The sequence below is a fragment of the Eleutherodactylus coqui genome, chromosome 10, assembly GCF_035609145.1.
Source record: "Eleutherodactylus coqui strain aEleCoq1 chromosome 10, aEleCoq1.hap1, whole genome shotgun sequence".
NCBI lineage: Eukaryota > Metazoa > Chordata > Amphibia > Anura > Eleutherodactylidae > Eleutherodactylus > Eleutherodactylus coqui.
Window position 1 is genome coordinate 92,353,467 of NC_089846.1, and position 12,632 is coordinate 92,366,098.

The 12,632-nt window shown below is 49.3% G+C and overlaps 1 protein-coding gene across 7 annotated transcripts in view; it reads left to right on the forward strand.

Moving 5' to 3' along the window:
* The first annotated feature begins 3,188 nt into the window (after positions 1 to 3,188).
* Positions 3,189 to 12,632, forward strand: part of POF1B (POF1B actin binding protein) — a 45,772-nt gene continuing 36,328 nt past the window's right edge. For 6 of the 7 annotated variants that reach the window (XM_066581451.1, XM_066581452.1, XM_066581455.1 and 3 more), the window contains exons 1-2: positions 3,189 to 3,310; positions 4,637 to 4,856. In XM_066581451.1, coding sequence (XP_066437548.1) covers positions 4,653 to 4,856 — 204 coding nt within the window. In that variant the 5' untranslated portion in view covers positions 3,189 to 3,310; positions 4,637 to 4,652. Of the gene's footprint in view, positions 3,311 to 4,636; positions 4,857 to 9,074; positions 9,212 to 12,632 lie in introns of those variants that run through there. The other variant, XM_066581458.1, reaches the window with a different exon arrangement.

Genomic DNA, 12,632 nt, shown 5'->3' on the forward strand with positions numbered 1-12,632 from the left:
TTAGATACAGCCGATAAATCAGACAGTATCACACTCATTGGGATTAGATACAGCAGCTCTGCAGACAGTATCACACATGATAGGATTAGATACAGCCAATTATCAGACAGGATTACACTCATTAGGATTAGATACAGCAGCTCTGCAGACATTATTACATGTTAGGAAGAGATACACTTACGATTAGATACAGTAGTTTAGCAAACAGTATCACACAATAGGATTAGATACAGCAGCTCTGCAGAAAGTATCACATGACAGGATTAGATACAGCAGCTTGCAGACATTATTACATGTTAGGAAGAGACACACTTATGATTAGATACAGTGGTTTAACAAACAGTATCACACAATAGGATTAGATACAGCGGCCCGGCAGGTTGTAATCAGCGTTACAAGGCTCCCGAATAAACCTGCACTGCCACGTCTTCTCCTCTTTGAAGTGTCAGTTTATACTGCAGTGCTGGCATTCTGCTCATGAAGCAGCAGGCACAGGATGAGCACATCTACAAAAGCGGCCCTATAAGATTGATGCGTTCATGGAATTGCGAGAAAGACAAAGAAAAGAAATTCACGTTCTACCAAACAGCGAGATAATCCGTAAATGCGGCAGAAAAGCATTGAAATTGGTGCAGCGTAAATGGCGCTGCAGAAGACTATTAGCTGGAGTTCCCCTATGAGAAGATGTTAACCTCCTCATTGATGTAACCTGCACCGGATATGTGGCAGGACAGGCCGTATATCTTATTATATTACACCTTTCACCTGATCCTGCGGTCACACCCCACAACACCCAAACCTGCCGCCATCTGACACATTGTAGTCCTGGCAGCGAGTACAGAGGAGCCTGAAGGCCGACTCCACCCAGAAGATGGTTCTGTCTCAGGCAGCATGATCCTCCTTCCCATGATCCTTTGCTCTGCAGCCTCCTGTTACATAGGGTAAAATAAACGTCTTAAAAGAGCTGTCTGCTTGGTTGATATTGTAGGTCCTAGGGGGTCTCCCAACTGGGGGTCCCCACTATCAGCGGTCATCTGCAGTGGCACCCTTAGCTGAGTGGACATCTGTGACCCCCAAAACCAATGCAAACCAGGAGGAGAGAGGCGCTATAGATCATATACAGTACAACATATAGACTCCGCCTTCTTCCTCCTGCACAAGAGCACATTTGCATACCTTCTTTCCCAGGGAGCATTTATGGACCTAGATGCCTCCCTGTACCAATTTGGTGGTCTCCACAAGGAGATACAGTATCCTCCCCCAGAACTTCATGTGTCTCTTTTAGCTAATGGTCAGACCCCTTTCTAATAAATGCACTCACCCTATGGCCGGTCTCACATGAATGGATTTGAATTGTGGATTCCAAGATCGCCGGTTGCGCGGAAGATCCGCGGTAATACACGGGCATTGAAAGGCATGTATTTTTTAAAGTTTTCTTCACACTTGCGGGTACAAATTGGTATTCTGAAAGCGGGAAAAAAAAAAAATTGCAGCATGCTCTATTTAGTGAGAATTTCGCGTGAACGGGCTCCATTGATGTCTATAGATGCGTGCGACCCGCAGCCCATACGCAATTAAAGTTGCGTATAGGCGATGGGATCGCTCGCAACTTGCTAGGAGACCAGGTAGAAAGTATTTCTAATGTCGTTCACTGCTTGCGAATTGTTTTCCGCGTGGACGATACACTGTCCATGTATGTACATTAGAGATGAGCGAACGTACTCGGATAAGCACTACTCGTCCGAGTAATGTGCCTTATCCGAGTACCTCCCCGCTCGTGCTGAAAGATTCGGGACGCGCTGCGGAGCGGGGAGCTGCAGGGGAGAGCCGGGAGGAACGGAGGGGAGATCTTTCTCTCCTTCTCTCCCGCCCGCTCTGCCCCGCTCCGACTCACCTGTCAGCAGCGGAGCACCCCGAATCTTTCAGCACGAGTACAGCGGTACTTGGATAAGGCACATTACTCGGACGAGTAGTGCTTATCCGAGTACGTTCGCTCATCTCTAATGTACATACGTGAAAACCGCACGCATACACGACCTTTCGTAATTCATTTCCGTGATCACTCGCAGGTCTTCCACTGCGGATATCTGACCCACTCGTGTGAGCCCGACCTAAGAGAGAACATGGTGCCTATACTAAGACCCCTATAGATCCCGGCCGCACATGCAGCATTGTAAATGATGAGAATCCCAGGAGGCATTATATTTATTGTATCACTCCCACCAGGGGGCGCCTGTACGGCCAACAGAGGCTCCTCCCACATCTTTATTTGTATAGCACCAACTTATTCCGCAGCTATTATCGTTCATATCATTCAAATGAGTAAGGCCCAATGCCCGCGGCCAGACGCCCGCCGCGAATTCCACAGCAATGTCCGTACATAGCATGCTATGTTAAAAGATTCTTCCCTGCCCACGAGCGGAAATCAACTGCGATTTTCCGCTCGTGGGGGAGAATCGCAGCATGTTCCATTCTGTGCGGTAAATCGCGCAAAGAGCTTCCATAGCAGTCAATGGAAGCCATCAGATCCACAGCGATTCCAAAATGTCAATTTTGAAATAGCCACGGATCTGCATCAGCGCTGGCGAGACAGAGCGTCATACCCTGCACTGCGCTCGTGTGCCGGCTCGCTGGCTGAGACACTAGCGGCAGATCTGGACAGGGGAGTATGTTACTCGGGCTGGGCACGGGGGCTGATTTCGCTGCGATAGTTTACAGTCGGGATCCGACCCGGCCGTGGGCATTCAACCTAAAACTGAGCGGTAATCGTTTCACGTAAACGTAGCCAATGATTGTACGACAAATGAGAATTGCGCTTTTCTCGTTCGTCGTTCAGTTTCAGACGGCATAAAAATGAGCGCCGCCTTGTGCACTTATCGCACCGTCTAAACAGCGATCGCTCAGGTAGGCATGTGAAACACTGAAGGATAACGCAGCCATGCTGCCAGGAAGGCGTCCTCCGTTCACGAGAACCGTCTCCATATTCGTGCGGGTTCTGTGCATGCTCCCTGACTGAGGTGAAGCGGCGCCGCGCATTCGGCTCTTCCCGGCTGGGGCAGCTGCAGTAGGAGCGCCGCTCTGAGGTTCTTCTAGCGCCACATCTCCTCTCTCGCAGCAGAACGTTCTGCACTGCACGGCGGCGGACAGCAGGGGGCGGAGGATGCAGGTAGCTCACCTGTTCACTACGTCACGTGCTCTGTGAGTGGCGGCGCCCTCCGCCTATCGCCACCCGGCGGGTGTGACGCCCCGAGAGGCTGCAGAGTTGCGAGTGCCGGAGAGCAGAGGAGCGAGAAGAAGAGACTGTCAGCAGGTACCCGGGGTCCTGTGTCTACATAGAGGGGTCTTCTGGGGGTCCTGAGTGTATATAGAGGAGTTTTAACTGTATACTAGGGGTCCTGAGTGTATATAGAGGGGTCCTGAGTGTATATAGAGGGGTCCTGAGTGTATATAGAGGGGTCCTGCCTGTAGACTGGGGGTCTTGTGTGTACTTATAGAGGCTCTGTGTGTGTATATAGAGAAGTCTACTGGGGGTCCTGAGTGTATATAGAGGGGTCCTAACTGTATACTAGGGGTCTTGAGTGTATATAGAGGGGTACTGCCTGTAGACTGGGGGTCCTGTGTGTACTTATAGAGGCTCTGTGTGTATATAGAGGGGTCTTGACTGTATACTGGGGCTCTCTCGCTGTGTTTATGGGGGTCCTGTGTATCTGTAGGGGGTCCTGTCTGTATATATAGGCTCCTGCCTGCATATATGAGGGTCTTATCTTTGTATAGGGGGGGCCTGCCTGCATATTGGACTATTGTCTCCCCCTCTGTCCTGCTCTTCTGCATCTGATTCTCTTTCCTCCCATACATATAGGGGCAGAGGGGTAACTATCCATGGGGTACCTTGGCAGTACTGGGGTGATGGCTGGAGATCAGAGCGGGTGTAGTCATATCTGAGGACCTATTATAACTGTCTGTGATGTCATCTCATCAGCTAGTGACATCAGCAGCAGGTGGTCCGAGGTGGGGAGGGTTACAGGTTTTGCATTGCACCCAGTAAAGGGGAAGTGTAGAGACTGGCAGCAGATGGCAGTGCCCTGTAGCAGCCCTGATCCACCTCCTGATCTGCAGGCTGGTGAATACTATGGTGTCTGCCCAGTGACCCCTTGGCGCCCCTGTTTCCTGCAGACTCAGGATCCCATCTGTTTTAGGAAACTAGTCACCTGGTGCTAAAGAGGAGCTGCAGCGGAGCGTCTCCGGAGCCTCCGCCAGTATTGCTCACCCCTGGCCCCACATGCAGGCGGCTCTGCCTGATACCCCACAAGACGCCCAGGAAAACTAAAGTAAATTTCAGACTATTGCTCCCTGTTATCAGCACCTCCAGCCGTGTGTAGCTGGTAGCGTTCCTGCCCTGTCAGTGTGCTCAGCGCTGTGCGTTATATAACGCCCCAGGGACCTTGTGCTCCGGGTAACCTGACCAGAACCGGATTGTTTTGCTGGAGCTCGCAGCTGCAGCGGGTTGGACTTGCACAGAGTTGCTCGGAGTCTCTGCTGTGTATAGTGTGGGACTACAACTCCCAGCATGCAGCGGATCCCCTGCTATAGTCCCATTCTCTGCATGATTCCCATATGCACTGCTGTCTATCCGCAGGTATAACGGCAGAGAGATGTCCTCCTCCAGCTACTGGGTGTCGGAGAATGGCTGCTCCCAGGACAAGGACAACGTCTTCATCGAGCGTGTGAGAACCTACAGTCCCATCACCAAAGCCGTCCATGTCCTGGATAACTCCACCCCTCTGTCCCCTGCATCCCCGGGCCCCGGACTGCAGTCGGTGCTTTGGGCCCCTGAGCAGCAGATTCAGCAGATCCAGGTGAGCGCTCGCTCGTTCTGTAGTTTCTATTGACTTTTTGATTACTTTTCATTAACGTTTTTTTCATGGAGACCAAAAAAGCTCAATTCTGGCGTTGCGTATTTTTTTTCTGATAACGTTCACCGTACAGGATAAATATTGTTACTTCTGATTGCTCAGACTTTTATGGATGCAGAGATACCAAATATGTTTCTGTCGTCTTTTTGTTATTAATATGGGAAAAAGGTTTTTTTTTATTTATTTATTTTTTCTAATAAAACTTTTTTTTTCATCTTCACATTTTTTTCCCACTTTTTAGTCCCCACAAAGGAGTTAAACTTGTGATCATTCATACAGTATAATGTAATACCCTAGTATTGCATTATACCACGTTTTGACAGGCAGTCTGTCAAGGCACGCCACAGGCATGGCTTAATAGGTAACCTGCAGGGGCAGCCCAGGGCGCCTCCAGAAGGCTTCAGTCTGCCATGACAACTGAATGGCACCTCGTGATCTCATCATTGGGAGGTAAGGGGGGCGTTTAGGACCCTGGAATGCTAATCAGTACGTTTCATGTCTGAATTGGCAGTGGCATTTATAGGGTTAACAGCTGTGATCAGCTATCGGAGTGTATAAAGTTGGGATCAGCCTCCGATCTTGTTGCATACGAACTCCGCCCCCTCCTCCCCCATGTAACGGTACATCCTGGGGCATGAAGGGATTAAAGGGGTATTCCAGCCTTTCACATCAGGATCAGACGTCCTGCTCTTCTTTATGGTCCCGAGCGGAAGTGTAAAGAAGGGCGGCGCCCCTATTGATGTAAATGGGAGTGAAGCCGATGCTCCCACTTCCTCCTCTGACTACTGACGGCGGGCAGCACTGACAGCGCAGCTGATGGACGAAAAGCCCAAGTGGCAGACCCCCATACATCAACTACTGATAACTTATCCCTCGGATAGGTAATCAGTTGTAAAAGTCTGAAATTGCCCTTTAGTTGCACCAATTGCATGTCAGCATGGTAAAATGTCAACCAATTGTTCTCTGTTATCAGCCAGCTGTCAATGGACATCAGCTCAGCCGGTCTCTGAGATCAGCAGATCCTGCGCAATTCCCACCACAATCTGCAGGGTTGATCAGTTAGGGTGATAATAAAGTGTGATGAGATGCCACTGATGAGGCGGGACCTCTGGTCACCGGGACCCCCTTGGTGTCTGCACAGGACCCCGATGACCAGCTGGCGCAGCTGCTTATCCCTTGCAGATAATTCCCCCAAGTGGCAGGACTCCAGGCCTGTCTCTGGTTCCGGAATACACACGCCCTCTTTGATCATTTCACTGTTCAAAAGTGAAGCGCCGCGCCCAGCGCCAGCAACGTACGCCACATCCAGCCGACATGGGCGGTTAACCCCTCCACACCCAGAAGCTGCTGTTACTTCCCTTCGCCTTGCTATTTTTATGTTTCAAAGGGTTTTATTTGGTTTTAAACTTTTAAAGTTGGCAACACTCTGCGGCATAGACCCCACGCAGGGGGATATAGTCATATCGTTACATTGGAGCACAGAGAGTCTATTTGTAAACCGACATGAACAAATGGCAATAATAAAACTAGAGAGAAAAGAGAAAGAAAGGAAGGAAAACCAATAGGCAGGGTAAAATGTCCAGGTGTGTGCATGGACTAGTCAACATCTCACAGAAAGGAGGGAACCGATCTCCATCTCTTAAAGTGTTATGAGTTGTGTGAAATATATGGGTGTAGAACTACTCAAGTATCCTTCTTATTCTTCTGATGCGTAACCTATTCGTCTTCCGCCTATAATCTCACAAAATAGTGTAAGTTAGGAGCGTTGGTGTAGACTATCCAGGGGTTCCAGACCTTTTCGAACTGCAGAATTTTCTCTTGGCGTATAGCTATGAGTTTTTCGTTCAATAGGGTTTTATTTATGCGGGTTATAAGGGGTTCAAATGGGAGTGTTGGTTTCCGCCACTGCTGTGCTATGGAGATTCATGCTGATATCGCAATATACTGTAGTAATTTAAAAGGGGTGTTGCGCATCCCTGCGGCTTTATTTCCTAGCAGTAGAATAAAGGGGTCAAGTCTAAGGCTTGTCCCAGTAACGGAAGCTATCAGTGGGGAGACCCTTCTCCAAAAGGCTTGTGCTACTGATGTGGAGCTGAGAGCCCACGTCGTTACATCCTCGGAAACATAGGTCGGAGATCTCCGGGTACATGGCGTTTAGTCTCTCAGGTACCAGATAGGCTCGATGTAGGACCTTTATGGACGTCTCTGTCAGAGACTTGCAAGCTATTCTTGCTTGAGGTCTCACAGCAGTGGTGCCAACGGTCCAGTGTCAGGGAGGAGTGTAGGTCGGATTCCCATTGTAACACAAAGAGGTGTTTGGAATCCTGCAGTGTTTTGCTCAACATGTTGTAGAAATGGGAAAGAGTGCCTGGGTGTGTAGGGCAGAATTTGCATATGGCTTCCATGTGACTCATCTCTGTTTTAGTCGATGGAGGTAGGACTGAGGACCAATAGTGGAAGACTTGTATTTTTCTCCACCATGGAGGTGGTCTATGTTGGTTAGTGAAGGAGGATATCGAGATCAGTTTGCCATGTATAAGAAAGTCATAAAGAGACGTCAAACTATTTGTTTGCCACCATGCAAATTGAGTCGCATCTAGGCCAGGGGGAAGTCTGGATTGTGTAGTAGGGGGGTAAGTGGGGATGGGGTGGGTTCAGTTTGAATCTGACCTGTCTCCATAGCAGGATGGAGAAAAAGGTGTAAGGTGTATTAGTTCTGAAGTTGGACGGGAGGGAGACTTTTGTCCAAAGTAGGGCAGGCCAAGTGTAGGGGGAAAATTGGGCTTCCTCAATGGAGGTCCACAGTGGGGACTGGGAGCCGCCTTGCTATTTTTATGTTATTTTGTATGCACTCTGAGGATTTGCATGCCAGAGGACCACGGGTGGAGGGGTACAACGGTATATACCGCTGGAGCACAGCGGAGTTTGTCACTTGACGGATATCGCTGTCTACAATCTGTGGTGTTACATAGGACTGCAGGTCACATCTACTACACTATCTGTCCTCAGGGGGTTATCACTGTTATCTGTGGTGTTACATGGGACTGCAGGGAGCATCTAATACATTATATGTCCTCAGAGAGTTATCACTGTTATCTGTGGTGTTACACAGGACTGCAGGTCACATCTACTACATAATCTGTCCTCACAGAGGTATCACTGTGTTATGTGTGGTGTTACATAGGACTGCAGGTCACATCTACTGCATTATCTGTCCTCAGAGAGTTATCACTGTGTTATCTGTGGTGTTACATAGGACTGCAGGTCACATCTACTACATTATCTGCACTTGTATCACTATAGAATTGTTGAATTGAATACTCGGCTCTGCTACATCTGTCCGCAGCAGACATATAACAATGGCCACTTCTATATTTCTGTATATATAATGTGGTGCCCGTGAGGGGTGTGTATAGTTTTGCATTGCTTCTTTCTATATATGCGTCGCTCCTTCCTTGGTTACATAATCAGATCATTTACTGAGTAATCACATTAGGATGTAGTGCGGGCTCTCCAGCTCTGCTATGCCATTGTTGTGAAACCTTTGTATCTCAGGCAACGAGCCACATTGTAGATGTGTAATGTGCTAGAGTGGCCACTAGGGGAGCTGTCCATCAGGCGTATAACACATAGTGTGCACCTGGGCAGGGTGACAATCACAGGTGACTTGTATTCAGCCACTCCTGCGTAATATTGGGAACGGCCTCGACCCTGACAGATCCCCCAGCTTTCCACACACCCTGAATGGTATATAAAGCTATGCTGAATGACATTAACCCCGGCACGCTCTCTTACTGCTCTTCCTGTTAGGTGTCAGTTTTCACTGTGGCTCTGAAATTCTATTCATGAAGTTCTACCCCTCACAGACGGGCAGATTGGTGTTTATATCCGTGTTCTGGGCTGTGGACATGTAGCGTTTATAATCACTGTGATTTTTATTTATTTATTTATTTTTCTAAGGTGTCTGTAAAGTCTGTAAAAAGTATTTACAGTCCGTAATCCGGTTGTGGCCGTGAATCAAGAAGCGATTTGTTTGGGTTTATTTGGCAGCCGGAATGTCCCAGGTTAATCTCTTCCTTGAAGTGTCCTGTCCCTTTAAGGCGCTCTCGTGGCTGCCGTGTGTGATTGGGCGCGCCCGCCTCTGGAGCGGCAACTCTCTAGAGATGTGTGTTTGTTCAGCGGAGGTTCCTGAGCGCGGAGGTTATCGTCTGCGTTCACCTGTCTGGTTTAAGGGACACATCTGAACTGTCTAGACCCGGCAGGAGGGCGCGGCAATGGAGCGCCAAGGGCTGCGATGGGTGAGGACGCGGCGCTTGTAGTATATTGTGTGGATGATGTGATGACGGAGGGTTCCTGGATGTGAGATCATAGATTACAGGTATCCGTCGTCCTGGTGTGAACTGAAGCTCCTGGTGCCCTGCTTATAGCTGGTGCCAACTTGTCACCAGTCACCCCTCTGGGGGGCTTCAGGGTGAGGATGTATTGAATATCTGCTCCAATGCTGCCCCCTTTGTCGGGGTAGGGTGCCGCCTGTGGCAATGCTCTCACCTCATTGATGGTGCAAGCCTAATAGCAAAGCATTCTGCGGTATACTATGAATGATATGACACTCTACAGTATATGATGATGACATCACGTGCTGCAGTATTCGATGAATGATGACATCACACTCTGCTGTATTTGATTAACATCAAATGATGACATCATGCTCTGCAATATATGATGGATGACAACATGTGCTGCTGTGTATGATGATTACCTTACCTGCTGCTGTGTAAGAAGAATGATGACATCATGCGCCGCCCTGCAGGATGGGCGGTGACGTCGCACTTTGCCAAAGTCCAGCCTCATCCCCTGGCTGTGAGCTCATGTGCGCAGAGGTCCCTCACAGTTTAATGTCCCTCCTTTACGGTGCGCTGTGTACTTGTGTAGGTTCTGACACAGTCCTGACTGGCGGTGAATTTGGTTCCAGAGTCCACGAGGATTTCCCGCCGCGTCTTGTAGATCATTAACAACATTTCAATCGTCTTCTCAGATGGGAAGGAAATCAACGGAGGTGTCTGGATACTGGGGGGCCGGGACTGTAGTAGTCGCTGAACCCCTAAACCTGGAGGCTCGTACTCCCCTCCCCCACAACATTCGTACTGAGCAGCGAGATCAATATTACAAATCTGTGATGTAATCCGCTGCCATATGAGATGACATCAGTGGTGGGGTGTTTAATAAACCTATGTGACGGGGTCTGGGAGCGTCCCCTACAGTCTGGCAGTGTAGGAGCAGGTTGCATGATGGGACGGGGTTAGTTGTTACTTAGTTGCTGAAGGGTCCATTATAAATAACGTGCACAGAAGAATTAGCAACTTTTTGATACAAGTTATGTTGTTTTTATTATTCAGTTTTCAAAATCTCTGCTTGCTGTCTGTGAATGGAATTTTACATCCAGAAACTTGAATGCTAAGACTACTTACAGCTCAGGGTTTGTTACAATGTGTCTCTATCACCTCCAGAATTGGCAGTTACTTGTCAGCTGATCTCATGTAACTGGCTGGACATTTGCTGACTTATAATGCAGTGACGCTGCCATATGGGGTGGCGGCGGGTGACGCCGCAGTATGGGGTGGCGGTGGGTCACGCCGTTGGTGGTTTGGTGACTGCAGTGGGTGCAGATGTTGCACTGGCTCCCAGGAGCTATAAGTGATGCTACATGTTCCTGTTGTTACAGGGGAGGGATGGGATCGGCTGGACTAATCTCCAGGGTCATATTCTGGAATGTAAGGCAGCTGCCAAAATGAATCTTGCTCCAGACACTCTCTCACCCCTCGCTGCCCTCCCACACAGATTTACCCCCCTCTGTGGTTTTGTCTTTGGCCTCAGAAACATCCATGCCAGCAGTAAGTTTTGGCTGTTTACATCTGCATTGGAGGCTCCGGTGTAAAATTCTAAAATTCTGGATGAAATGGTGGAACTCGCTGCACGGTTTTGTCCAGTAACATGCCGAGCCGTGAGACAGAAACCCTAAGACCGCACTGTGGGGCAAGTTGAGCGCTGTGCATGTCCATGATGTGTGAGCTGCAGCACCTTCTGGATTTTCCAACATGGTGAAAAAAAGCCCTGGAGCGCCCGTGCGTCTGTTGCGCCCCGAGGGGGCAGCGCCCGTGCGTCTGTTGCGCCCCGAGGGGGCAGCGCCCGTGCGTCTGTTGCGCCCCGAGGGGGCAGCGCCCGTGCGTCTGTTGCGCCCCGAGGGGGCAGCGCCCGTGCGTCTGTTGCGCCCCGAGGGGGCAGCGCCCATCCGCCTGTTGCGCCCCGAGGGGGCAGCGCCCGTCCGGCTGTTGTGCCCTGATCTCCGGCTTCTCAGCAGTATTTGTTACATTTTCTTTTCAGTAATGTTTATTGGGTTTATAGTATATAATAACCGACGGCTGCCATATTTGTGGTGGTAGAATATAATTTTTCTCCCGTGACACAAATATTTTGAACACGCAATGCGTTGCTGAATAGTAATGAGACGAATGTTCCTTCTTACAAAAGGTCGCAGTGTATCAGCCCACCAGCCGCGTCAGTGACCTCTCCTTGGTGGGTCCCTGTGCTGCTTGGTACAACATGCCTGCCATGCTGAGCCCTCACGGCTCTGGCCACGCTACCCGACAGACCCCGCGCCATGTGACCAGACCTCTGGAGCTCCCAGAAGCACTCGGAGAACCACGTAGGCAGTTGCCGTCTGGGCTGCATTTACACTTGATGTTTTTACTGCATTCTTGAACTGCTGCAAAAAAGGCATGTTTTTTTTTCCAAAAACTGCATGTGGTGTTAAAAACTGTGCGCTGTAGTCATTAGCAATCCGCCAAGTGTGAACGCTTCCCTACAGTCTCCTATAAGCTCCTGTGCCAAATGGGTTGATGTGACGGTCCAAGAAAAAATGGCGGGACAGACTTCCATGATTTTTGTTGATCGACTCCTAGGGCAAAGCAGAACTACAGTAATCAACACCAGAGATGTGAACAGAACCTAAGACGTGACGTAGTTGCAGAATTGTGACTGCAGCTCTGGAGTTGCATAAGTGTAAGAAGTGATGTAGTAGTGTGATTGTGACTGGAGTCTAAGACATCATGTAGTAGTATAACTTATGACTGCAGCTTTGCAGGTGATTGGAGTATAAAGACATCGTGTAACTGCAGAATTGTGACTGCAGCTCTGGAGGTGATTGGAGTATAAAGACTTTATGTAACTGCAGAATTGTGACTGCAGCTCTGGAGGTGATTGGAGTACAAGACATGCTGTAGTGGTATAATATATGACTGCTGCTTTGGAGGCGATTGGAGAACAAAGATTAAGTAACTGGGGATTAGTACAAGACAAGGGTTTGAATTGTCCTCGTCGTCCCGCAGGCGCAGTGATCTGTGTCTTCCCTTCTTTGGCGGCTGCAGAGATTTCACTCAGACAGAAGGATTCCGTTCTCCCTCAGTTCCATCTTTTATCTTCAGCTTACACATTGAAGAGGCGGTGTGTCTGAGTGGAGGTGTTGCCTGCTGTGTGTGCGGCGCTGTACACGGATGACACTGTGGTTAAAATCACGCTTGCAGTCAGTTTGTCGCTGTCCCTTTCCGCCACATCCCAGTATAGAATGGTCTATCACTGGAAGCCCCTTAAAGGGGACACAATGAATTATTATATAGTGGGCTTGCCTGTCGCACTTGGGCCCTGATGCCCGGAGGGGCCCAT